Below are 25,466 nucleotides of genomic sequence, written 5' to 3'. Positions count from 1 at the left end.
GGGTGTGGCGGGAGGAGTCACTGCAGCCATTTGTTCAAACGATCTCCCACATTGTCTGTCCCAGCTCAGACTGCCACCAGCTAGGTAGGGCTTAGACAACAGGAACTTACTTCTCACAGTTCTGGAGGCTGAAGTCCTAGATCAAGGTCCGTCAGGGCCGGTTTCTAGTGAGGCTTCCCTTCCAGGCTGCAGAGGCCACCTTCCCGCTCTGCGCGTGCTCTGAGAGAGGGGACATCGCTGTGTCTCTCCCTCTGCTGGGAAGGCCACAGTCCTGTGGGATTGGGACCCCACCCTTATGATCTCATTTAACCTTAACTGCTTCCGTAAAGACCGTATCTCCAAATACAGCCACGTGGGGGGTTCGGGCTTCAACCCAAGTGTTTTGGGGGACATGATTCAGCCATGTCACACCCCCTCATTGTGGGGTGAATGTAGAGTGTGGGAGATGGTGCCAGGTGCCCTCAGCTGGGCCTGGAAGTGGGGCTCATCTCTTCTGCCCGGACTCCACTGGCCAGGACCCCTTCGTACAGCCCCACCTATCCGCAGGGGAAGGGTAGACACAGGGCACGGTGTTTGCCCCTGTCAGGCGGTTCCGAGCCCCTGGAGATCCCAGATGCGGCAGCCCGGCCCTGGTCCCGATCGTCGCTGTGTGTTTGTGAACCCGTGATCATTTTCAAAGACCCTCACACACACTGTCTCACGTAGGGGCTCATCATCATAATATGAGGCAAGAAGAGGAAACGGAGACCAGAGAGGTCACGTGATGGTTAAAGTTCCTTTGGGTGGTGAGTGAGTGGCAGGTGCGGTGTCTGGGGCCAGGTCCTGTGGCCCAAGTCTGTGGCAGTGGCAGTGGCAGTGTCCCTGGCCGTGATGTCCAGCAGCAGCACCCCCGGCCGTGTGGTCAGTCAGGGATGACCACACGTCATTAACGTCACTAGCGGCCATGGGGTTCTTGGGAGGGGCCAGGCATGCCCCGTGGCCGTGAGTCCAGCTGTGTGGTGGTGCTGGGCCGGGGCGGCATCTGGTGTTAGGAACGTGGCTGTGCTTCCCTACCGCCCTGCCTCCCAAAGCTCCTGCTGGCTCTCCAGCCTCCCCTGGGTTCTACTAGAGGCCTGACATTCTTCCGGCAAATTCCTTCCTGCTCCAGCGGCCAGAGTCAGTTTCACCCAGCAACCGGGGCTGGAGCAGCTGAAGAAACTGTCTCAGTCCCCTTGGACCGCTGTACCAGAATGCCGCAGGCCAGGGGGCTGTTTCTCACAGTGCTGAGGCCAGGAGTCTGAGATGAGGGCACAGGCAGTGTCGGGTTCTGGCGAGAGCCGCTTGCTGGCCGCGGAGGGCCACCTTCCTGCTACGCGCTCACACAGCGGGGAGAGACCATCTCCTTGCGTCTCTTCTTACAAGGACACTATAAGGACACTACAGATCTTCCCCAACTTACGATGAGCTTACCGTGGAAATACTAGAAGTCCAAAACGCACTGAATACGTCTCCCTAGCGAACGTGGTGGCTCAGCCTGGCCTGCCTGTCCCAGGACACTCACATCAGCCCACAGTGGGGCAAAATCATCCAGCACAAAGTCTGTTTTATAACAGTGTCGACCATCTCACGTGTCTCATTGAAGGCGAAAAGGGTTCTGTGGGTGTAGACGGTTGTCAGTGCACCGATTGTTCCCCCGGTGACTGGGTGGCTGGCCGGGAGCGGCTGGCCAGGGGCCTCGGGCCTTACAGACTGTGCCTCACAGACCGCTGGCCTGGGAAAAGATCCAAAGTCAGAATCTGAAGTGCAGCTTCTACGGGATGTGGATTGCTTTCTCCCTGTCCTGGAGTTGAAAAATCCTAAGTCGAACCATCTGTAATTGGGTCATGGGAGCTCTACCCTCATGACCTAATCGTGTCCCAAAGGCCCGACCTCCTAACTCCATCCCACCGAGCGGGGGTTTGATCTTCAACACGTGAATCTGGGGGGACACAAACATGTGGACCACAGCAGGGACGGAGGAGCAGAGAGGCCCGAAGTCTGGGAGTAGGAGCCGGGCAGGAAGCTCTCCCCCCTTCTGCAGCCCCGGCGGCCACGTGGAGGGGAGGAGGCTGTCTGTCCTGCTCCAGCCCGCATTTTCCGGCCGGTGCGGGAGCAGGTGCAGCTGCCAGGCATGGCAGGAGCCTGGGTCTCGGCCAGCGCTTGGGAATGCAGCAGGGCCCTGCCCCTCCCTGCAGGGATGACCGAGTGCCAGGCGCCTGGGGCGGCGGATGTGTTGCTGGCCACAGCCCCCAGCCGCCATCCGGCTCCACGCCGGCTGTCCCACGCCGGCCCCTGGGGGCCTGAGATGTGTGGGGGCATGAATGGGGCTCTGTGGCCAGGCAACTGCTCCACAGAGGGCGGCTGCTGGCTGCACAGGTGATGTGGGGGTGGGGGAGCCGGGGGACGTGGGAGAAACAGAGCCGCTTCGGGGCCTGGTGTGACCCTGCTGCACATCAGGCCCCAGCCAGACGGCACCCCGGCACCACATTCGAGCCCGTGGCCCACACCCACCCTGTCAGGTCCCCAGGGGCAGCGGGAGCGTGTGCCCAAAGGGGGTGAGCCTGGCTCTCTGCACCCGGCATGGCGGCTGCTCAGTGGGGACTCCGAACCAGGGCTTGCCAGGCCCTCCCTGCCACTCCCCCCTCGGCTACAGACTCTGCTGACCCGCTCAGTCCTGGCCATGAGACCCCCTGCCCACCGCTCTGACATTAGATCCCCCTCAGTGAGAGGCCCTAGCCCGAAGGGCCTGCACAGGGCGAAGGCTCGCATACATGCCCCACAAACGCCGGCCTCCCTGCCCGTGCCGATCGGAGTCAACGGAACAGTGTTTATTCCTCCCCACTCTCCCTGCCAGAACATAAACTCCCTGAGGCTGGGAACACTCTGCGTTTCCTTGCTTTCCCAGGGCACTGCCCCGTCCCCTCTGCTGCTGTCCCCCTCATCCTGTGATGCTCCTGGAGGCATGGGCATTGGAAGCCATCTTAGAAATGGGGGCAGATGTCCAAAGTGTAGGCCTGCCGAGCCCCCCAAACTCCCTGGGCTCTGGAAGAACCAGGGGCAGCTGGACAGGGTTTACAGGGTGGAGGAGGAAAAATCCAGAAGCCCAGAGCCCCCCACCTCCTGCTGTGAAGGGGGCTCCTGGTGGGTCTCCCACCGAGCAGTAGAGCCGGGTGTGGGGGAGAGCACGCACAGAGACCCGGACCCCCCCTGCCCCCCCAGCAATCCAGCAGTCCCACCTGCACTGGGGTCCCTGCCGCCAGGGGGCTTGAATGGACTCCCCCTCCACTACCCTGCCTGGGAGAGGCGAGGGGGCTGGAGGGCTGGGGGGCGAGGCGGCCTCCTAGGCCCCAGTCGTCCCAGGTCAGTGGGTTGTCAGGGGTGTCTGGTGACAGCCCTGGGGCGGTGGGAGGGGCAGGCGCCGGAGGGAGAAGCCAGGTGGGGGGAAGACGCCCCGTGAACGTGTCTCCGGTTGCCAGGTCGCGGCCTCTGCTTTCGGACGAGAAGCCGCCCCACCCCCACCCCGCGCCCCCATCCGGGCGGTGGGGGCGCGGCGTCAGACCCAGGGGGCCGGGTTCCGGAGGGCGGGGCCGCAGGTGGCCGCAGGTGCCCCGCGGGGCCGGCGGCGCAGGGGGAGACCGGCGCCCCGCCCGCGCCCCGCCCCCGCCGGCCCGCCCCCGCCGCCCTGCGCTCGGCCCGCCCGGAGCTATTTTGAAAGTGACCCTGGGCCGGGCGGCCGCGGGGCGGCGGGGAGAGGCGCGGCGGGCGCCGCGGGAACCATGACAGAAGATGACCGAGGCGGCGCTGGTGGAGGGCCAGGTCAAGCTGCGGGACGGCAAGAAGGTCGGGGCGCGCGGCGGGCGCGGGGCGGGCGCGGGGCGCGGCGGCCGCTTACGCTCCCTCTGTCCCCGCAGTGGAAGACTAGGTGGCTGGTGCTGCGCAAGCCGTCGCCGGTGGCAGGTGAGCGGGGCGCGGGGCGCGGGCGCGGGGCGCGGGGCTGACGCGGGGCGCCGCGGCCTCGGGCGCCGGCCCGGAGCGCGGCCAGCTCGCCCGAAATAGCCGGCGGCGCCGCGCGGGCTGTAACCGGAGAGCGCCGCCGCCTCGGCCTGCTCCTGCCCGACGCCGGGACCCGCCGGCGCCCGCACCTCCCCGGGAGGGGCCTGCGGGGCGGCGGAGGCTGGAGGGGTCACGAGTGCCGGTGCGGGCGTGCTCTCCCCTCCCCCAACACGCAGCAGGGAGCCCCGGGGGGGAGGGGCCGGCTTTGTGCGCCCTGGGGGGAGGGGGGCGAGTGGTGCCGCGGAACCCAGCGTGGACACTGCCGGCGGCGCTGACCCGGGGGCGCTCCCACCTTCCCCAGGTGGGCAGAGGCTGGGCCACCAGGTGGGAACTGTGTTGCCTCTGTGCCCGAGAAAAGAAAAGTCTGCCCTGGCTGGGGGGAGCAGCTCTGGGGGTGGGGGGTGGGGGGGCGGGGAAGGCCAGGCCCGCGCGGAGAGCCCCGAACTTGGGCTTCTCATTCTTGTGCGCTCGGGAGGATCGGCAGCCGTGTGGCTGCAGCTGTCTGGGGAGACAGGTGCCCTGGAGCGGACCCAAGCACCCTGGGGTCTGTGTGGGGTGCTGGGGGTGTGAGTGCACGCTGCGTCCCCCATGTGGGACTGCTGGAATGTCTTCCCGGCCGCCTGGGGTGTCTGCCATTTCCCTGGAAGGGGGTGGGGGCTGGGCGCCCTCCCTGGTCCCCCCTCCCGGGTCCCCTCCCCCTTCCCTGCCCTGCGCCTGCCCACAGTTGCAGTACGAGGGCCTGATTTTGGTCCTGGACACCCTCTTCCTGCCTGGGCCTCAGCTTCCCCTCCAAGGGGTCCCAGGCTTGACTGACGGCTCGTTCAGCCAGTCAGTTCTTCATGCAAAGACCCTGTGCCTGGTGCCCCGGGGGTCTTGTCCAGGGGAAGCTCCAGGGAGGCCCGGTAGAGGAGGCATAGGGGTGGGGACACCGAGTGGCCCCTGGAAGGCAGGGAATGGAGAGGCAGGCCCAGGCTGAGGGCAGCGGGGCAGAGGCCCTCGGAAACGTTGAAGAGGCTCGTGGCTGTGGGGGGCTGGCGGCAGGTTGCTTGGTGGGATGGGGGAGGAGCAGGGGGGGCCTGCACGGCCCCACCTGAGGAGCAGCCCCACCGGTGGTCTCTGTGGCCTTCCTCCCTCTCTCACGTGGGAGGGTGTGATTTGCAGCCCCTGGTGGTGGATTTTACCTCCGGATCCAAGAGAGCTTCCTGCTGGAGCCTGGCGTGGGTCTGCCTGAGGAGGGAGGGTCCTTCTGCACTGCGCGGAGTGTGCAGGGGTCCCCGGCACCCAGAATCTGGGTCTGTAGGACCTGGTGTCCATGGTGCCTTGCCTGGGCTCTCCCACGTGCATAGGAACGGTAGGAAGTGTGGGGCCGGTGCGGAGAGCACCTCAGGATGTGGGGAGGGAGGAGCCTCCCGCAGAGGAGCCAGCTCTGGATTTGAGGGGGGCCGTGGGAGGAGAGAGGGCAGGACACCCCAGGCGGGGCCTTGCGTTGGAGAGCCCCTGAGCCCCGGCAGGGTGGGAGGGGATTAGGGGCAATGGAAGGTAGGCTCCCTCCCGCCCCTCTGGGCCGTGCATCTGTCACCTCGTGTCCCTGAACCCAGGATGGCCCCCCCCACCCCCATCCCTGCCCGCAGTCCTGGATGGCAAGGGCCCCGCATCGCCAGCCAGAGGCAGCCTGGTGGGGGCTGTGAGCCCAGCTGCCATGGCAACACCCGGGGCCACGCAGACTCACCGGGAGCGGGGCCTCGGCACGTGCCCCGTGCAGCTGGCAGCTTCTCTGAGGTGGGCCAGGCACCAGGTGCTGGTGACGGGGAGGGTCTGTGTCCCACGGGAATGGGCTCAGTCCCAGGCCGGACAGGCAGCCCAGGACGGAGTGTGAGTGGTGGCCAGCCTTCCTGTCCCCGTGGGGACATCGAAGAAGGGGCCTGGGATCCCCACAGCCCCGGGTTCAGGACCGGGAGTTAGGGAACCCCGAGCTCAGATCTCAGTGCCGCCCGCACGCACCGTGTGACCTGGACCAGTCCAGATGCGGCTCTCGCCGCGCTCCCGGCTGAGGGCGCCTGTGTGGCCCACCGGGCGGGAGGGCTGAGCACCGACAGACAGCCTGCGTGTCCCCGCTGATGCCTGTGCTCTCTGGGCGGCCCGTCCTTGTGAGCCGCACAGACCTGCACGCCCCCCGACCCCCTCCGGCACCGTGAACTGTTTCCTTCCTGGGTCGGATCCCAGACGGGCTGGGCCCACGCTCCATCCTGCGCCTGAGGCTCAGCGAGGGCCCTCCCGGCTTCGGCCCCATTCCCGGCTGCCCCCGGCTGCCCCCAGGCTGCCGCCCCCTTCCAGCTGCTGTGCTGAAGGCACCGTGTCAAGGTCACCGTGACACGAGGGCTGAACGCAGCAGCCGCTTCTGCCGCGTCTCGTGGGCGTCCGCGTCCGTCTCCACCCTCTGGGCCGGCCTCTCCCTGAGCCTGGAGGCCCGGAGGTTTGCCCGTCCCCAGCCGGCCCTCCCCGAGGCTCTCCGGCCCTGGCCGCAAGCGCATCTGAGGGCTCATGACCCCACGGTTATTTTTACATCTCCAGACGCCCACGTCCAGCCGCCTGCGTGTGCGGTGTCCGATGGGCCTCGCCAGCTCACGTGTCCAGGACGGAGTGGCCCAAGCCCCGCCCCCGCAGCCCCCTCCCAGGGCGTCCCCTGCCCGCCCCCAATCCAGTGTGATGCCTGCTCTTCCTGCCCCCGGAGAAGTCCTGTGGGGAAGGTCCCGTCAGGCTGTCATCATGGTTAGTGCAGAGCCTGCCCCTGGCCCCCTCTCCCCGCCCAGCCTGGGCCAATGGCACCTCTTGCCCGACCAGCCGCAGGAGCCTGGAGGCTTCTGCTCTCGCCCCAGGCGTCTTCTCCGGGCGCAGCCAGGCTGAGCCCCCATTGCCTACAGCCCCCAGGGCTCACCAGGCCCTCCTGACCAGCAGACAGCGTGGGCCACTCTTCCCTCCGTCTCCTGCCCGCAGGCCCTCTGCGTTCCTACCTCTGGGCCTTTGCACTGGCTGTTCCCTGTAGCACAGCACTGATCCCTGCAGGGCTGCTGCACTGGCTCCTTGCATCACTTGGGAGTCATTTTTGTTGTGCCCTCTGGGAGAGTCTCGGCCCCGCGTTGGGGCCCCCGCAGCCACTGCCGTCCCCTCAACAGTACTTCCCCTGGTGGCCTCCTTTGACCCTGTCCCCTCTTGGGTGTCAGCTCTGTGAGGGCTGGGCTCTGTCCCCCGGGTCCCCTGTCTGCTCACAAGCACAATGAACTGGGCCGAGGGCTTCTGGGGAGACGCACCAGCCTGTGGCGCAGGGTGGGAGGTGTGGGAAGGCCCTGAGGGGTCCCGGCAAGGCGGAAGTTGCTGGAGGACAGGGGCGGACCCAGGGCGAGCCATCTCCCCAGTGCCGAGTGATGCTGTGGGGCTGTCCCAGGCCCGCGCTGAGGTCCCCTGCCAGGCCACCCTGAGCTCGCCGGCAGGGTGGCGAGGCCGTGTTAGCACCTGGCCTGGGCCCGGTGGGTGGCGTCCATCCCGCGGGCGGAAAGCGGGGGCTCTGAGCGCTGGGGGTGGGTCGACAGTCGTGGACGGGGTCAGCCAGCCTCCCACCCCGGAAGCCGTGCACAGGGAGGGCCCGGCGGCCACAGCAGTCACGTGGAAGTGTGTGCGCGCGTGGGTGTCCGTGTGTGTTGTGTGGGTGAGTGCACGTGTGTGTGCGCCTGTCAGCCCTCGGTGCCTTGGTTTACCTCCTTGCCTCCTCTGCCTCCTTTCACCGTGATGGCCCCACATGCTCCAGGGAGGCGCCCGCTGCCCTGGGCCACGCCCTCTCCGGGCTCGTGGACGGCTCTGTCTCCCGCGCCTGGAGCCACGTCACAGAGACCCTTCGGCCCTCCTGCTGTGAGCAGGGTGCACCCGGCCCGCGTGGACAGGAGCTGGATAGAGGCCCTTCCACTGGGTGGCCCGGTGTGCTCCCTGGGCCGCTGACCCGGAGGCCTCACCGCAGGACCCGTCCCTCCGGGCTTCCTGTGAGGGGCGCGGCCGTGGGGTGCCCCGTGGGGCTGTCTGGCGGGGGGCGTGCGTTCCTCAGCCCTGTGTCTGCGGGGTGCAGGCAGTGTCAGTGCCCCCCCCCACCCCGGCCGACCCTGCTTTGTCACTGGCAGGAAGGGAGAATTTCTGTTCCTCTGGTGCACTCCCCCCCCGGGGGCGGGCTTTAAAAATAAGACCGACTCATTGCCCCCGGGGACGTGGCGGGGACGTGGCGGGGACGTGGCGGGGACGTGGCAGGAGCAGCTGCAGTGGGCCGCACGGTCACTGCGTCCACCCAGCCCCCTCCCCACGGTCCCAGCCGAGCTGCCGGGGGGCTCGGAGCACCGAGCATGGGGTGGGCCCGAGCTGCTCCGGCCGAGCCCAGGCCGTGGCCGTGGCCGTGCCCGGCCTCTCCGTCCACGTTTAGAAACGCGAGCAGTGACTTGGAGGACGTCCCAGGCTCCTGGGCTGCAGACACCCGCTCTCTCACGGTCCCCGGGGCTGGGGGTCCAAAATCAAGGTGTCGGCAGGGCCACGTTCCTCGCGGAAGGCCCTGGGGAGGCTCCCGCCCGCCTCTTCCAGCTCCTGGCGGCTGAGGCGCTCCGCCTGCGGCCCCATCACTTTGCGACTGTCCTCACGTGGTCTCCTCCTCTCCGCGTCTGTCCTCTGGCCTGTGCCTTGTGAGGACGCTCGCGGTTAGATCTGGGCTCCCCCGGACGACCCGGGACCACCTCACCTGGAGGTCCTTAACTTGACCAATAAGGTGGTGCTCCCACGCTCTGGGGTCAGGCGTGGACGCGTCTTCCGGGGCCTGATCGGCCCCCCGCGGATGGGCGAGGGTGCCCGCGGTTGTGTCCGTACGGGACGGGATGGCGGCTGCTCAGGCCCGAGGAGATTGGACAGGCTCGGGGACGCGTGTGGCGCTCACACGCGGGCCCCCAAAACCCGTCCCACGGGTGCGCAGGTCTGGGATGGGGGCGCCCGCCCGGCCGCGGGAGGCAGCCGGAGGGCGTGGCCCTTGTAGCCGACTCGACTCTAGCCCCGGAGTCGGCCAACCGCAGCCCCGAGCCACGGCGGGCCGCTTGTAGTAAAGTTGTATCGGAACACGGCCACTCACTCGCGTGTTACTCTGTTGTCCTCACAGTCGGGCCGCCGCGACGGACCTTGTGTGGCCCATGAAGCCAAACAGTTACTGTCTGGCTCTTTACAGGAAGGTGTGCTGACCCTTCCTTGTGGCTATATTCCTGGGAGCATAACTCCTAGAACAAAGGAGGTGACAGTCTCGCTCTGCCGTGCAGGTCGAGCCGGGCCTAAAGTGACAGTCTTTTGTTTGACAGATCACCCCGCACCGTCCTCATGAGGGGCACCGGGGATGTCACTGTGCACAAGCGGAAGGGGGCCTGCCTTCAAGAGCCCACCCGCGGGGCTGGTGGGAGTGGGGACAGCAAACGGACAAGGCACAGACCTGGCTAGAAAAAGTGCTGTGAGGGACCGCGGAGCCTGCTGCAGGGACCGGGTGGCAGCTGGTTGTCGCTGTGTGCGGGGCTGTGGTTTGCCGGGCCTCGCACGGCAGGAAGCACGTGGCTCACAACCGTGACTTGTCCCCGATTCGGCTTCAATGATCCGTGTGCGTCGAGTCCTTGCGGGATTTGGTGGTCACGTGGGTTGGGGGGCGGCCTGCTCTCAGAGGCCAGAGTGGGAACGTCACCGCACCCCTTCCGCGGGTCCCCACGGCTTCCTCCCCCACCCTCTCCGGCTCTCGCCAGGGGCCTGATTCCTCCAGCTTTCTCGTGGGATTTGGGGCGTCTCACACTGAAAGGTGCCTCGGCGTCACGTCGGGCCCCCGAGCCCCCCACCCTCACAGAAGAACGGGTGGCCGGGGCCCAGGCAGGTGGGGACGCCCCGTTAGGCAGGCCCGCAGGGGGCCCAGGGCCATCTGATCCTCTGTGGCGTGCCTGGACTGGTGCAGGTGGACGGCGTGGGGGCCGCGCCCGGGGCCGCGTGCGGCCTCAGCGGCTCTGGCTTGCTGTCCCACTGGGGGCCGGCGACCATGATGCTGAGGGAAAACGGGGACTCTAGGACCGAGGCGTGGCACCTGCCAGTCCTGCGGGCGGGCTGGCGTGGGGTCCGGCAGTGGGCCCGAGGGGGCAGTGGCTTCCTCCCCGACACCCCCCGGAGGACGAGAGACCCAGGAGGTGCACGGGAAGGGGGCCCGTCCCCGCGGGCCTCGGGCCACAGCTCCCGTGGGCCCAGCGGCCCCTGAGGGTGGCCCCTGTGGGTCCCGGAGCCTGGGGCAGGGTGGGGGATGGGGCCGGGCCCAATGTCCCGGGCCCACTCCTGCCCCTGTGGCCCGTGGGCCGTGCAGGGTGGGCGACGCCCCTGGAAGATGAAGAGACTGTGCGTCCTCAGGGCGGCTGGGGGGCTCGCTTGGGGTCGTACCTCAAAGCCGGGACTCTCCGGGCGGGGGACGCCGGGGGCTTGGGGCGTGGTGTTGCCGGCCCACCGTGCCTCGTCCGGCGCCCTCGCAGACTGCCTCCTGATGCTGGCCTACAAGGACAAGTCTGAGCGAGCCAAGGGCCTGCGGGAGCGCAGCAGCCTGATGCTGGAGGACATCTGCGGCCTGGAGCCCGGCCTGCCCTACGAGGGCCTGGCCCACACGCTGGCCATCGTCTGCCTGTCCCAGGCCGTCATGCTGGGCTTCGACAGCCGCGAGGCCATGTGCGCCTGGGACGCCCGGATCCGCTACGCGCTCGGTGAGGGTGAGTGAGGCCAGGGCGACAGACCCCGCGTCCCGCGGGGCCCTCATCCACAGGCCGCAGGGGCCGCGATGCGACTCCAGGGTGCGATGCGGGAGGGTTTGCCGAGCACCAGCCCCCCCCCCCCCCACCAACCAGGCTATGCGCTTGGGGCCTGTGAGGGGAGGGGCGTGGGGGGGGGAGCAGCTGGGGCCCCGGGACCTTCCGAGCTCCTGACTCGATCCCATCAGAACTAGAGCCGTTACCCCGAGCGGGCGCTGGCCAAGCAGAGGGAGCTTCCACAGGCCTGCCGTTCGGCCCCTCCCCTGCCCGGAGCCAGGTTCTGGGGGAGCGAGGCCACAGTCAGCGTCCCGCTGCACCCCGCTGGGGGCGCCTGAGCCAGGGAGGCGGGGTGGCCAGGCCGGGCCCAGAGGAGGGCCCGGATGAGGGCGGGCGGCCCTCACAGCGGACGCCAAGGAGCACAGCCTTTAGAAACGTCAAGATCTCGCACGAGCCCGTGATGAACGCAGTACCAACATCTGGGGGGAGGACAGGTTGCAAGCCTGCACGGCCCTTCCCCTTCCTTCCTGACCGAACCCCGAAACCCTGAGCAGCCTCGTCTTTATTCAAACCTTTGATACTTGGCTCCTCACGGACTTTTGCGTTAATTTTTATTTGCTTAAAATAATCGTTACAGTTTCACTGGCCTCTGCCGCTGAGCATTGGGGGCCCGAGGAGGGGGCTCTCTCGGGAGCCGGCTGAGGCCGAGTCCGGCTTGTGAGGACGGGGGGGGGGGGGGGGGGGGAGAGTGGCGTGGGCAGGGCAGCCCCCCCCCCCCCCCCCGAGGGCCTGCCTGCCTCCAAACAGAGGTGGCGACGGGTGCCCGGGCCGGGAGCTGAGGGCATCCCGCCTTCAGGACGGACGCCTGGGAGCTGCCCCCTCTGCCGGGCCTCTGCTCCCAGCCATGCCCTCTCGCCCCTGCCCTGCGCTCAGTGCACAGGTTCCACGTGACGGTGGCTCCAGGCACCAAGCTGGAGAGCGGCCCCGCCACCCTTCACCTCTGCAACGACGTCCTCGTCCTGGCCAGGGACATCCCTCCGGCTGTCACGGGGCAGTGGAAGCTGTCTGACCTCCGGCGCTATGGGGCTGTGCCCAGCGGATTCATCTTCGAAGGCGGGACCAGGTGTGGGTACTGTAAGTATGCGGGGCCGCTCGGAGTTCGGCTTCACCCCAAAACCCTCGGCCTGGAGCCGCCCGCCCCACCCGTGTGCTCGCTTGGCTGGCGTCTGGGAAACGTGGTGGGCGAGGCCAGGTGTCTCACAGCCCAGTGCTCAGCGCTGAGGCCACCGAGGAGGGAGGACGGCCCCTCTGGCTGCAGCCCACCCGCACCCCTGCAGCCAGGCCTGCCTGTCACGACGCGTGGCCTTGTGCCTGAAGTCACGGTGTTCGGACTGAGTGAGAAACAAAAAAAGGGGGGAAGAATGAACGTGTGTGTGTGTGGGGGGGGTATGCCGGGACACGTGTGGACCAAGGATGCCCCGTGGACACACCATGCCCGGGGGCGGGGCAGGTGAAAAGCTGTCCCGATGTTACAGATGCGCCCCCCTCAGAGCCCCGAGGGCCGCCGGGTGTGCTGGGGGCGGGGGGAGCTGTGCGCCCCATCTCCGTTCAGCCTGGGACCCCCCCGGACGGCGATTGGGGCCCGCTCCCTTGCGTGCTCCACAGGGGGCACCAGTCCCCCACCCCACAGGCTCACGTGAGGGTGACGACCGCAGGGGCTCACAGCAGGGTCTGGCACACGCGTTCGGCCAGGTTTGGGTGGCGTCCACCGGGCTCTGGGACCTGGGTCTGGCCGGGATCCCCCCCGTAGAGGGGCTGTGCTTGAGGCCGTGTGCGTGCTGGCCGGCTGGGCCCTCGTTCTGCAAAGGGCGGGCAGGGGGGACCTGGCCGGCCGGGGCCGTGTCCCAGCGGGTCTCGAGGTGGGGGCCGGCCCTGTGTGGCAGGCAGCCCGCGGGGCCCTGTGTCCAGGAGAAAAGTCATCAGCCTCAAAGACCAACGAGCAGGTGAGGCCGGAGCCCTCGCTCGGGGCAGCAGGGCGTCCGTCACTGGCTGTGGCGGGTCCGCGGGCTGGGACAGTTTGGGTGGTGGCTCCTGCAGCCCCGGGGTGGGCCCAGCTGCCGGGGAGCCTCCTCTGGGCCGGCATCGGGGACGGGTGAGACACCTGCTGGTGCCCCCTGCTGGATGCGCCCTTGGGGCCCCTGGTTCTGGCACAGTGGAGGTCCCAGCGCTCTGGGGTCTAGAGCGGGGCGGGGGGCAGGGGACCCTCACCCAGCTGTGTGGGTGGTCAGAGCCGGGGGCCACGGTGTCTCCCCTGGAGGAGGGGGCGTTATGTGGGGCTGCTTTGAGGACGGGGTGCACGCCGCCCGGGGGTGGTGCCGGCGTGTGCCCCCAGGGAGGCCGGTCAGGAGGACCAGCCGCCATGTGATAGGACGCACGGACGTTTTCCCTCGGAGGCCTCAGAGCGGGGTGGGCTCCCTCCTGCCGATCAACAGCGCCAGACGTCGGGCCTTGGCTCTGGTGGGCAGAGGCTGCCGTGATTTCCCTGGGCTGCCGGCAATGCAGTGGGAGCCCTTCTGGGGCCGTCCTGACGCTGTTCCCGGGCGGGCCGGACGCCCGCCCCGCTGCGGGACGCTGACCCGGGAGCGCAGACGTGCTGGGGATTCAGGCTACCCTGCTGCCCCCGGCTCTGCGGAGGCCGCCGTCCGAACGCCTGGGGGGACAGGTCGCGTGCGGCTCTGTTGTCAGGGACAAGTTCTCGCGGCTCTGCCCACGTAAGCTGGGCTTTACGCTGTCCTCGATGCAGGGCTGCGGGTGGAGGGACGGCGCACCCCTGCACGTGTGCTCAGACCACCAGGCCACTCGGGCCCGGGCGTCCCGGGGGGAGGGAGGGTAGTTCAGGTCCAGGGCGGGGCGTGAGTCGGTGTCCCGGGGTCGCCGGACCGAATTATCCCAAACCGGAGCCTCAGAGCAACGGAAACGGTTCCCCCGCGGTTCTGTCCCAAGTCAGGGTGTGGGCCCGGCTGGCTCCCGCCAGAGGCTCCGGGGAGCCTCCCTCCCGCCTCTTCCGGCCCCTGGAGGCCGCAGGAGGCCCTGGGCTTGTGGCCACGTGACTCCAGTCTCTCCTCTGTCGTCACTTGGCCGTCTCCCGGGGCCTTGTCTTCCGACTCCATGGGACACAAGTCACCGGATTTAGGGCCACCCGACGAGCCAGGATGCCCTCGCCTCGCCTCCCTCGCTTATGCCTGCAGAGGCCGTTTTTTCAAATGGGGTCAAGTGACACATTTTCGGGTGTGACCGACCTTTGGGGACACCATTCAACCCGTGACGTGAAGGCCTTAGAATTTGGATCCCGACAGGCCCGTGGCCCTGGGCGCGTTTAGTCTGGAGGACAGAGAGCTGGGCTGGAATCATGGGGCGTCCTGGGAGGTCTGGGGTGTAAGGAATTCACATCGTCTCCCTCCCCTGGTGCAGCCCGAGCCCGGCCCCCGCGCCCCCCAGGACCACACCCCCTTGGCCCTCGGCCACAGACCATTCTCCAGAGAGCAGGGAATTCTCAGAGAGCTGAGACATTTGGTGTGACTGTCAGGGGTGGGGTCAGGACCCTGGAGGGTGTGGAGGTGGGGTCCTGGCCTGGTAGGCGTAGGGGGGCATCAGGCCGGGTACGTGGGGGCTCCGTGCGGCTCTGGGTACCTTCCCGGTGGGCATTTTCTCTCTGTGGCCTGCACGTGGACAGTGGCCTGTTCGGAGTCAGATGGGAGTGGGCTCGTTGGCTGGGAGTCCAGGGTCTCCCAGTGTGGCCTCGCTGTCTCTGGGGACGGCCCACGGTGTGTGGTTAGGGCTCAGGGGCGTGAAAGGGAATGGGAGAAAGGGGGCCACCCAGAGCCCGGGATGGGCATGCGAGCTGGGCCTGAAGGCCGGTGGAAGTGTCCAGGAGGGGCCCGGAGGAGGTCTCTGTCCCCTGCATTGGCGGCCCCCACCCCCGTCAAGGGCATCTCGAGGGCACTTCCGCATCCACGTGAGCCAGCTGCATTTGCAAAGGACCAGGGTCCTTGGAAGCTGAGGAATTCAGCAGGTGGCAGAAAGGTCCCCGAGCCTGTGGCAGAGGCACGTCGTGGACGGTGACCCTCAGGAACACCCCGCCCGTGTCCTGGGAGTGGCCTCCGTCTGTGCTGCCCCTCCTCCGCTCGTTTGCCCCGCTCTCTGGGTCCAGCTCACTGCTTCAGCCTCTTGGGGCACAGTGAGCATTTTTAAATGACTTTTAAGCAAGTAAAGGACGAAGGCTTAAACCGGGAGAAACTCTTGCAAAGCACCTGTGCTGTCCAGCTGATACGTCATCTCGGCCTCCCTGGCATCTGCTGGTCTGAATGCCGGGTGGTCCCGGCAGAGCTGGCTGGAACCCTGGTCTCTGAGCCCAGGAATGTGGGCAGAGGAGGGGACGTGTTCGGTGGCTTCTCCAAGCCAAGTGGGGGTTGGGGCTGGGAGAGTTCTCTGGGAGAACTCAGAGCCCGTATGAGACAGGTATGAGACGTTTCCGGTCCCCAGGGCGGCTGTGGGTGGGGCACAGATTCCAGCACCCCAGAGGGGACCCCGAGTCCCGCTCTTTCAGGGGGAGATCCCTGTGATAAGCCCGACCGGCCCCCTGCATAGACTGGGGCGATGGGACCAGCCCCGCCTTCCCCGATGGCTCTGGGTCAGCAGGTCACCGTTGACACAATGTTCCTGGGGGCAGAGAGTCGGTCTGAGTCTCCCAGCCTTGGCGTGGCTCTGGGAGGCCCTGGGCTCCGTGGAAAGAGCAGGGCCTGGGCTGGCGTCTCCACCCGAGGCTCCCGGCCCACGGCTCAGCTCCGTGTCCCACAGCAGGGATGGGGAGGACGCCGGCCGACGCCCTCTGCTGCCCTCCCACAGCAGCCCTGAACACCGGACCTGGGGCACGGGGGCTGCCTCTGGAGGCTGGGAGGGTGCCTCTGGCCTCCTGGCTGCTGGGTCACTCAGGACACCATTTAAGAGAACGGGCTGACGGACAGAGCCCTCAGCTGGCCCCGGGGAGACGCAGAGAAGTGGAAGATCCCAGACCTGCCCTGAGGAGCCTCTTACCTGAGCCGGGAGTGCCCGGGTACCCAGTGTGGCCATGGGGCCAGGGTGGCCCGGCTGCCCGAGAGGAAGGTGGGTCACCGAGGAGCGGCCTCAGCTGGACCTCGCAGGAAGCTGGGCGTCGAGGGAGACAGGCCACCCCTACTCGGGGACGGAGCCCAGTGCCGCGGCTCACCCGGCAATGTTCCTACACTCTGCCCAGGGTGGTGCTGGGTCCTGCCCGGGCCGTTGTGCCCCAGGGACAAGTGTGCGTGTGTGCGTGTGCACGTGTGTGTGTGTGCACGTGTGCGCGTGTGCATGTGTGTGCATGTGCGTGTGCATGTGTGTGCACATGTATGCACGTGGGTGTGTGCACATGTGTGCGTGTGCACGTGGGTGGGTGTGTGCGTGTGCACGTGGGTGTGTGCGTGTGTGTGCGCATGTATGCACGTGGGTGTGTGCGTGTGCGTGCATGTGGGTGTGCGCGTGTGCATGTGCGTGTGCACGTGGGTGTGTGTGCGTGTGTGCATGTGCGTGTGCCGGGTTGTCACAGTGATCGGGGCACGTGCCGGGCACTTAGCGGGAGTGGCTGCCAGGACGTTAAGTGCCCTGCAGTGTGGGCTCCGTCCTGCACTGGTGGCTGTGAAGAGGGTGCGGGGGGCCTCCCGGGCACGGGCAGGACAGAGCCTGCTTCCTGGAGGAGGGGTTTGTTCTGTTTGTTTACTGGGGCAAAATATACATAGCACAGAATTTACCATTTTAACCATAGTTAGGCGGACAGCTCAGAGGCATCAGGTACATTCAGGGTCATGCGGCCGTCCCCACCCTCCATCCCAGAAGTCTTCTGTCTTCCCCGGCTGACACTGGCCCCAGTGAGCGCTAACCCCCGTGTCCCCTCCCCCGGCCCCTGACGCCCACCGTCCACTTTGTCTCGATGACCTGGCTCCTCCTCGGGGCAGTGGGACCACGCGGTATCTGTGCCTTCGTGAGCATCGTGACCTCCAGGCCCATCCCCGCGGTGGCAGGTGGCAGGGGGTCCCTCCTCGAGGCCGACATCCCACTGTGTGGCTGGACCACGCCGTGTGTGTGCTTTCCTCTGTCGGTGGACTCCTGGTTTCTTCCTCCCTTGTCTCTTGCGACTAATGCCGCTGTGCACGTGGGGGTCGGGTGCCTCTTTCGCATCCTGCTTGCAGCTCCTTCTGGGGCCCCCAGACGTGGGATTGCTGGGCCGGACGGTGGTTCTGTGTTTGAGTTTCGGAGGCGCCTCCGCGCCGTTTTCTGCAGGGGCTGCACCGAACGGGTGCATTCCCGCTGGCGGTGCACGGGGTTCCGGGTCCCCCACTCCGCCTCGTCAATGCCCGTTGTCTTCTTTTTTGTTTGTTTGTTTTAAATTTTTAAAAAATGTTTATCTTAGAGAGAGAGAGACAGCATGAGCAGGGGAGAGGCAGAGAGAGAGCGAGACACAGAATCTGAAACAGGCTCTGAGCTGTCAGCACAGAGCCCGACGCGGGGCTGAAACCCACGAACCGTGAGATCATGACCTGAGCCGAAGTCGGACGCTTAACCGACTGAGCCACCCAGGCGCCCCGTTTTTGTTTTGTTTTTAATCACAGTCTTCCTAGTGGGCAAGATGACCGGGTGAAATTTACAACTTGATTTCAAGTGAACTCCTTTAGTTGAACTTTGATCCTTCCTCCCAAAACAAGGGCAGAGAAAAATGAAATTCTAATCAGTAGAGGTTTGACTCTGTTAGGAAACCCACAGGCCATGGGTGTCTCACAGGTGAAAGTCTAACTCCAGGCAGGTCTGGTGCTGCCTGGACAGAGCTTTCTAGAACCTTCTCCGCACGGAAGTCCTCCAGATGCTTTCAACACTCTCTCCCCGGTGGGACTTCACCGTGTGGTCCTTGTCTCTGCGGAGCCGGGATACCGACCCGCTGGCAGAGTCAGGCCACGGGAGGTCATCTGAGGACTAACTTCCAACGGGCATCAGCCCACAGAAGTGGGAACATGGCACGTTTGGATGAAAGCGTGTTTTCTTCCCCTTGGAGCTGGCGGCCCTTTCCGTGGGGTGCAACACCCACGCCACTGGGGATCGTGGCTGGGGGTGATTGCATTTGCCAAGCCTGTGAGGTCTGCCTGTGGCCCCTGGAGCCCGCAGCGTCTGCCCACAGCAAAGGGCTGGCCTCCCGCTCAGCAGACTCTCCTCCCCGTCTCCCTGTGTTGATTATTGCAGAGCAAGGGACACCCCAGAACTCGGTGGTTCTTTCATTGCTGGTGACCCTGTGGGTCAGGGGTCTGGGTGGGGTGGCTCGTCCCTGCTCCGTGTGGCAGACAGATCGCTCGGGTAGTGGCATTCAGTGGGCGGCCCTGGCCGGAAGGCCCGGGATGGTCGCGGACACGGACCCTCGGGTGGGGCTTTGTGGCTGGGGCCGGAAGGCGGAGCAGGGGTTGTCTCTGTAGTGACCAGGTGGCAGAGTGGCCCTACGTCCTCCGGCCCTGCAAACAGGCAAGCAAACGAGATTCAAGCAACGCTTTCGTGGGTCGGGGGAGCGGGGTCGGCTTGCCTCTTCTTCCCTCTTTCCACCCCCACCCCAGTGCTGGGGGTCCCCTGGGCTGGACACTGGGGCCCAGTGCCTTGGAAGTGTTCCCTGCCTGTAAGACACCAGGCTGGGCGGCCAGGACGGCACCCGGATAAGGGGGTGTCACAGGGGACGCCCCAGAGGAGGTGCTCCCCGAAAGCGGCCCCGAGTGAGCGATCTGGGGTCAGGGGTCCGGAAAGGCAACGTTAGGTACGCAGGGTCCCGACAGGTGAGGTGGCATTACAGGGGGCCGGGGGTGTTGAGGGACAGGGAGGTGTGCCGTCCACTTCAGGGGGCTCCGGGTGTCCCAGAGCCTGGGGCGGGGGAGGGGAGCCCGAGCGCCAGCCAGCGGTCCGCGCCCCGCGAGCTGTGTCCCGGAGGCCTCGCCTCCCTCGGGGGCGGGAGACGTGTGCCGTCCCCAGGGAACCTCTGGCGTCAGCTCGCTGGCGTGTGTGGGGGTAGCGGCCGGGCTCCCGGGCCTCACCGGCTGCGCCTCGGGGAGCGTGACGCTCAGCAGACGCCTGGTGGAAGGCTGCCGGCTCCGCTCCCCTTGTAACGTGGTTTTTTATAGTCGGGGGACTGGCTGTGCCGTGACCTCTGCCAGCTGACTGTAAGCTCGGGATTAGAGGCCCGGCCCTTTGTGCGCCGGCGGCCCGGCCTTCCTCTCCCCGGCCCCTCAGCCACTGGCGGGGCGCGAGCCGGCGGCTGGCAAGGCCCAGCTCGGGGGCCCATCCGTCCGGCCCGAGGCCCCGTGGTGCCGGCACGTGCCCTGGTGGCCCGGCGGCCTCTCTGGGCCTCAGTTTCCTCATGGTTAAAGCAGGCGTGTCACCTGGTGCAGGGATGTCGGACGGATGGAGCGCCCACAGCTGGAGGGCGCTGCCCGCCCACCCCGCCCCCCCAGCCCTGGTGCAGCCTCTGAGGGGCACGGGGGCCCTGCCACGTGTCGGGGCTGGACTGCGTCCCTGGGAGCCCGAGAAGGCAGGCCGTGATGGTGGCCGGCGGCCCACGCATCCCCCTGCCCACCCCGGTCTGCCTGTAGCCGAGGGACGGGCACGCCTGCCTTTCTTTGGGCGGCGGGCAGAGGGCGGGGCTGAGGGATTCCTGTGCGGTGACACCAGCCCAGTGTCCACGTGGCCCGCTGTCCCCATTCACTGGGCGGGTGGTGAGGGATTTCATTCACCCTGGCGGGGTTAGGCTGCGGGCTGTGCTGACTCACGCGGCCTGCCCTCTGCTGGCAGGGGCCCCGTGGGCAAGACCTCAGCCCCAGCCCTCACGCCGTGGCCCGGTTTCCTGCCCCAGAACACGGCCGGGAAGGGGGCCTGTGCGGTGGGGGGACGTGTCACCGGCCACAGCGGCGGTGGCCGCCTCGATTGTGGGGCGGGCCCAGCTCTCGCATCTTCCTCCCCCTCAGAGCAGCCCTGGGTCGGGAGAGCGGGACGGGGGCACCTGCCGAGGCGGAGGTCTCCTGGCTGCGTTCTGGGATGTGGACCCTGCCCCAGGCGGCCCTGTCGCCTGCCCCTGCGGCGACCGGGGGCGTCCTCGCGGGCTTCCTCCCGCGGCCACATCCTCCCAAAGCAGCCCAGCTCTCCCTGCTGGCCCGTGGAGGCTGGCAGAAAGAGTGGGGACCGGGCGCACAGAGGCAGCGAGGTTCCCCGGGGCCGCCCGGACGCGCCGTGTGGGTTTGAAGGACGGGGCGCGGTTGGCCGGGGCCCGGCGGGGGCTCTCCCTCCCCGCGTGGCCGTCTTGCGGGTCTGCTCCAGGCTCCCGCGCCGTCCCTCCTGGCGGCCACTGGGCCCGGCTGCCAGCAGGGTCTGTCCCCACCCTGCAGGGGCCGGAGTCTTCTTCCTGTCCTCAGCCGAGGGAGAGCAGATCAGCTTCCTGTTCGACTGCATCGTCCGCGGCATCTCCCCGACCAAGGGCCCCTTTGGGCTGCGGCCGCTTCTCCCAGGTGCGTGTGGGAGGGTGGCCTGGGTCGGAGGGGGGACGCCGGGTCCGGTGGGCTGACCTCGGTGAGGGCTCACGCTGCCGGACTCCCAGGGCGACCGCTCGCATCCCCGCTGCCCTTCCGGGCCAGACTGGGGTGGGGGCCTGACCCCACACGGCTGTAGGTGCTGTGGGTTGAGGTCAGGACGGGCCGGGTCCGAGCTGGAGCGGAGGCTGCTTTGTGAGGTTGCCTGGTGTGCGGAGTCTCAACGGGGGGGGGGGGGGGGGGGGGGTGTGGCTGGGGCGCGTTCGTCACGAGCCCTGGGCCGGGGCGGAGCCGGAGCCCAGAAGGGCCAGGCTGCCCCAGGCACTGGGGGGCTCAGAGCAGGGCTGGACCCCTAGGTTCTGGCCCCTCTCTCCCACTGGAGGAAGGTCTGCCCTCCCCTCGGGGCCGGTGTGGAGGCCTGAGGCCCAGCTGCCGCGGGAGGGGCAGAGGCTGGTCGCCGAGGCCACACCGGGTGGCACGTAAACAGGACAGCCGGGGCTCCCCGCAGCCCCGTGAGGTGGCACTTGTCCCGCTGTCCAGGTGGGAGACAACAGCCCCTGGCCGTGCAGCACGTGGTCAGTGAGCTCACATCTGTGGCCTCCTTGTGTGGGCAGCACAACCAGGGTGCGGCCCCTCATCCCACCTCCACACCCCACACAGGCCCAGCGGGGATGGGCTGGGGACCCAGGGGGTAGCTCCTGTGGCCTGAACCTCCACAGTCTGGGCTCCGCTGGACGGTGTGGTGGCGCCCTCTGCTGGCACCCTCCTGCCTTGCAACCACAGGTGTGGCGTAGACGATGGATGTGGATGGGCGGGTGTGGACAGGACTGTGGATGGGCATTGTGGACATGGGGTGTGGACAGGACAGTGTGGAAGGGCGGTGTGGACGGGCGGTGTGGACAGCAGGGTGTGGACAGGACAGTGCGGACGGGCGGTGTGGACAGTGAGGTGTGGACGCGTGGTGTGGACAGGATAGCGTAGACAGGACAGTGCGGACGGGCGGCGTGGACAGCGAGGTGTGGATGAGTGGTGTGGACAGGATAGTGTAGACAGGACAGTGTGGACGGGCAGTGTGGACAGCAGGGTGTGGACAGGACAGTGTGGATGGGCGGTGTGGACAGTGAGGTGTGCACAGGACAGTGCAGACGGGCGGTGTGGACGGACCGGTGGGGTCTGCCCTGTGCGTCTGGTGATCACCAGGCTCTCCTGACATGCAGTCTCCACATGCAGCTCAGGCTCCGGGCTGTCCAGGGTCCTCTTGCCTTGACCCTGCTCGGTCGGAGCCACGTGGACACCAAGACCCAGGGAGGCTGGCCTCCTCATGCCGACAGTCGGGAGGGGAGGGCAGGGTCCGCCCCACCCTGAGTATACCCTGCGCGTTCCTGGCCCGGTCCCACTTTGCAGACGTGGACGAGGGGCTCGGGGAGCCCGTCTGATGCCAGTGTCTTGCTGCCCCAATGGCTGCCAGACAGGAAGTGGCCAGGAGGACACGCAGGCGTCCCCGCCCCGGGCGTTGCCAGGACCCATGCCCCCTGTAGGGGCCTGCCCACTCCGGGCATGGGACACAGGCTGGTGGCCGGGGGGCCTGGAGGGGGCAGGTCGGGTGCCCTGAGACTGGGGTCCAGTAGCTGGCGAGTAGGTGTAGGGAGAAGCTGGGACTCCTGGGGGTCACCTGTGGCCCTGCTGTGGCCTCGGGGCAGAATCAGCACAAGCGTGGCCCCGGCGGTGCTGGTCCCGCGTGATGTCCTGGACAGCGTGCGTCCTGCGGCTGGGGGTCCCGTGGGGATGGGGCTGAAGCCGCGTCTCTGCTGACTCTCCCTCTGCCGCAGACCCGAGCCCTGGGGGGACCCCCACCGCGGAGGAGCGAGTGGCCCAGGAGGCCCTGGAGGCCCTGAAGCTGGAGAAGCGGCTCAGCCTCCTCTCCCATGTGGTCCGGCCGGGGAGCGGAGGTAGGTGGGCCGCACCTGCCGCGGGGAAGGGGTCGACCTCCGGGCTCCTGTTTGTTCCTCCCCTGTGCTCATTCGTTCATTCATTCCTTCTGCTGTGCTCACTCATTTGTTCCTTGCTTGTGATGCCACACACACCACCTGCCAGCCTGGGCCCTGAGCAGAGGCGTGGTGCTGCCTGAGAGCCGGTGAGAGCTGGGTCTGAATCCCTGCCGGCCACCAGCCACGTGGCCTGACGAGGCCGTGGCCTCTCCTGCCTCAGCTTTATCATTCGTGCTGAGACAGAAGGGCCCCTTCTCAGCTCCCGGCGACTCTTGGTTTTCGGAAAAACAGACAGAAGGGGCTGGCAGCCGGCCAGGGGCCTGCCTGGGGGTGGGGGTGGGGGTGGGGGTGGGGAGCCCGTCTGTCCTCTCTGACTGCTGCCAGTCCCATGCCGGGCACCGGGAGGACCGGGGCCTCCCCTTCCCGTCCAGGCCTGCCCCCGGAGGCAGAGTCTCAGTCTGTACCGAGCAGCGACCTTATGGCGGCTCGTGTCGGTTCCCGGAGGGTGGTGGCCAAGGGGGCGGGAGGAGGGCTCAGGTTGTAGAGGGGGCTGGAGGAGGTGAGGGGCCTGTTGTGGCCAGCGGCCTGACCCGCGTGAGCCTCCGGGCAGAGGGGGAGCCCGGAGAGGGGGTGGTGCCTGCCGTCGCCCCCAGGCCCCGAGCCCCGGAGCAGCCTCGACAGCCCCGCCCCTGCCCTCTGTCTCAGGGGACGACCGCAGCCTGTCCAGCTCGTCCTCGGAGGCCAGCCACTCGGACGTCAGTGCCGGCAGCCGGCTCACGGCGTGGCCCGAGCAGTCCTCGTCCTCGGCCGGCACGTCGCAGGAGGGCCCGGGGCCGGCAGCCGCCCAGGCCCCCGGGGAGGCCGCGCCGGGCGCCTCGAGGCCGCCACCCAAGCCCCTGCGGCCGCGGCAGCTGCAGGAGGTCGGCCGCCAGAGCTCGTCGGACAGCGGCATCGCCACGGGCAGCCACTCCTCCTACTCGGGCAGCTTCTCGTCCTGCGCGGGCAGCAGCCTGGACGTGTGGCGCGCGGGAGACGAGTTCGGGTCCTCGCTCAGCCTGCCGCCCGCGGCCGGGGTGCCCGACCCCAGCCTGTGCGCCTGCCCGCCGGGGACGGCCGAGTACCAAGTGCCTGCTGCCCTGCGGCCACATTATGACACGCCACGCAGCCTGTGCCGGGACGCCAGGGACCAGACCGCCACCGCACAAGGCAGCCCCGACGACGGAGGGGCCGGGGACTTGGGTGGCCAGGCGTCCGCGGGGTGTCCCTCCGGCTGGCTGGGCGTGAGGCGGCGGGGACAGGCGGCGGAGGCCCCGGGCAGCGAGGCCCCCGGCGGGGCCTGGGAAGCAGGCAGTCCCCACGCGGGGCTTCCTCCGGCTTTCTTTTCCACTTGTCCCGTCTGTGGAGGACTCAAGGTAAACCCCCCTCCCTGAGAGCCATGGCCCAGGCCCGCTGCTGCGGGGGGCTGGTTCGTCTCTCCCGACAGGAGGGGAGGGGGCACCCTTTGTGCTGCTGGCGGAGCCAGCCGCTGTGTGGCGCGGTGGGGAGGGCACAGCGGCGACAACCCCAGAGCCGCCTCCTCTCTGGGCGTGAGGCCTGCAGGGGGGGCCCACGGGACTGACCGGGATGCGGCCGGAAGTACGTTCTGGAAAAGCGGGGCAGGCCGGGGGCTGGCAGAGTCCCAGAGCCCGAGGATCAGGTGCTGGGGGCACAGGAGGGTGCTGTGTCCTAGGTGGCTCAAGCTGTGCCCTCGGGGTGAGCAAGGCTGGGGGCGCCCCTCGCCGGCCTGTGCCACTGCCTGCCTGCTGGACGGCCACTCTCACGCCTCAGATCCGTCCCCTCCAGTGCACAGTCACCCCGCCCGACAAAAGTTAGGTCCCCCTGCAGCCGCCGCAGACCCCCGGTTGCCGGGCCGGGAGCACGGCACGTCGTGCGTGCGAGAGCTTTACCGATCTGCCCCGCCCCGCCCCTCCTCTGCAAGGCAGCGCCACTGCTGGCCCGTCCACCAGGGGAGGAAACTGAGGCTCAGGAGGTACAGGGGCTTGTAGGGTCTGGGTGTCCACGGCTCACCCGCCAGCCTTTCCCTGAACCTGCAGCCTCCGGGGTGAGGGCTGGGCCGGGGGGCGCGGCCGCAGCCCCTGGAGCAGGGGGGCGGGGTGGTGATGTCCCTTCCACCGGCTAGCCCGGCGGGGCCAGCTTGCCAGGGGGCCCCTGTGGAAGCTCGTCCACCGCCTGGCTGAGCTCGGGCCTCCGGGGCCCGTCCCTTGGCATCCGGAGGGCGCGTGGGCGCCCTCCGCGTCTGTCTGCTCGCCTGCATGGGGTGCGGCTGCGTTGCCTGGTTTGCCCATCGCTCTGCGGCTTCGTGCACCTGCGAGAGGCGGGGCCTGTGCCGCTCCAGGCTCCGGTTGGCGCCGTCCCGCGCTGTCCGGAGTCACCCCCATCGGGGGGCAAACAGCTCACCTGTAAATACGTGGCTCTGTACCTTCACCGTCGGCTGAAGACGTCTGTCGCTCTTTTACATTTTTGAATCTGACGCTGTTTGTAATACATCCTTAGACTGGAAATAAAATTTTCTTTTCTTACGGTCTCGTTCTTTTCCGTCTGCCCGTCCTCTCCACCTCGCGCCCCGGCCCTCCCGGCGGGGCCCCTGCTCTGAAATCTGGGGGCCTGTGGGTCCCAGGGAGCAGCATGAGGCCTCGCCTTGTAGTGGCCTCAAGTGTGAACGCACCAGAGACCTGAAAAAGGAAAGGCGGCTCCCGACAGCCGTCTGTGTGTGTGTGTGTGTGTGCATGCATTTGCACGTGTGTGTGTTGTGCACGTGCAGCGCGTGTAAGTGTGCTGCGTACATTTGCATGTGTGTGTGTGCATGGCGTTTGCACGTCTGGTGTGGAGCGTGTGCACGTGTGTGTGTGTTCACGCGCACACATGCGTCGTGTGTGGTGTGAGGTTTGTGTGCGATGTGT

At 67.7% G+C, this 25,466-nt stretch overlaps 1 protein-coding gene across 3 annotated transcripts; it reads left to right on the top strand.

The window, feature by feature from the left end:
- The first annotated feature begins 3,788 nt into the window (after positions 1-3,788).
- Positions 3,789-25,090, top strand: DOK7 (docking protein 7). Of its 3 annotated transcripts, none has more exons than XM_042982761.1 (7): positions 3,789-3,858; positions 3,930-3,975; positions 10,632-10,862; positions 11,832-12,032; positions 20,378-20,497; positions 22,348-22,467; positions 23,212-25,090. In XM_042982761.1, the coding sequence occupies exons 1-7, from the start codon at positions 3,805-3,807 to the stop codon at positions 23,934-23,936; spliced, it is 1,497 nt and encodes a 498-aa protein (XP_042838695.1). In that variant the 5' UTR covers positions 3,789-3,804; the 3' UTR covers positions 23,937-25,090. The 3 variants fall into 3 exon arrangements, with proteins under 3 accessions (XP_042838695.1, XP_042838696.1, XP_042838697.1); XM_042982762.1 differs by having other exon boundaries at positions 11,832-12,021; positions 23,212-23,740; XM_042982763.1 differs by lacking the exons at positions 10,632-10,862; positions 11,832-12,032.
- The last annotated feature ends 376 nt before the right edge of the window (positions 25,091-25,466 follow it).

The sequence above is a fragment of the Panthera tigris genome, chromosome B1 (assembly GCF_018350195.1).
Source record: "Panthera tigris isolate Pti1 chromosome B1, P.tigris_Pti1_mat1.1, whole genome shotgun sequence".
Lineage (NCBI taxonomy): Eukaryota > Metazoa > Chordata > Mammalia > Carnivora > Felidae > Panthera > Panthera tigris.
The sequence above is the reverse complement of the archived record's forward strand: the minus strand, read 5'-3'. Positions and strand labels throughout refer to the sequence as shown.

Bases quoted from the DNA above. Each gene is read 5' to 3' on its own strand.
- DOK7 (XM_042982761.1), top strand. From the start codon at position 3,805: ATGACCGAGGCGGCGCTGGTGGAGGGCCAGGTCAAGCTGCGGGACGGC. The intron at 3,859-3,929 runs GTCGGGGCGCGC...CTGTCCCCGCAG, and splicing joins AGCTGCGGGACGGCAAGAAG to TGGAAGACTAGGTGGCTGGT. The intron at 12,033-20,377 runs GTAAGTATGCGG...CCCACCCTGCAG, and splicing joins CGGGACCAGGTGTGGGTACT to GGGCCGGAGTCTTCTTCCTG.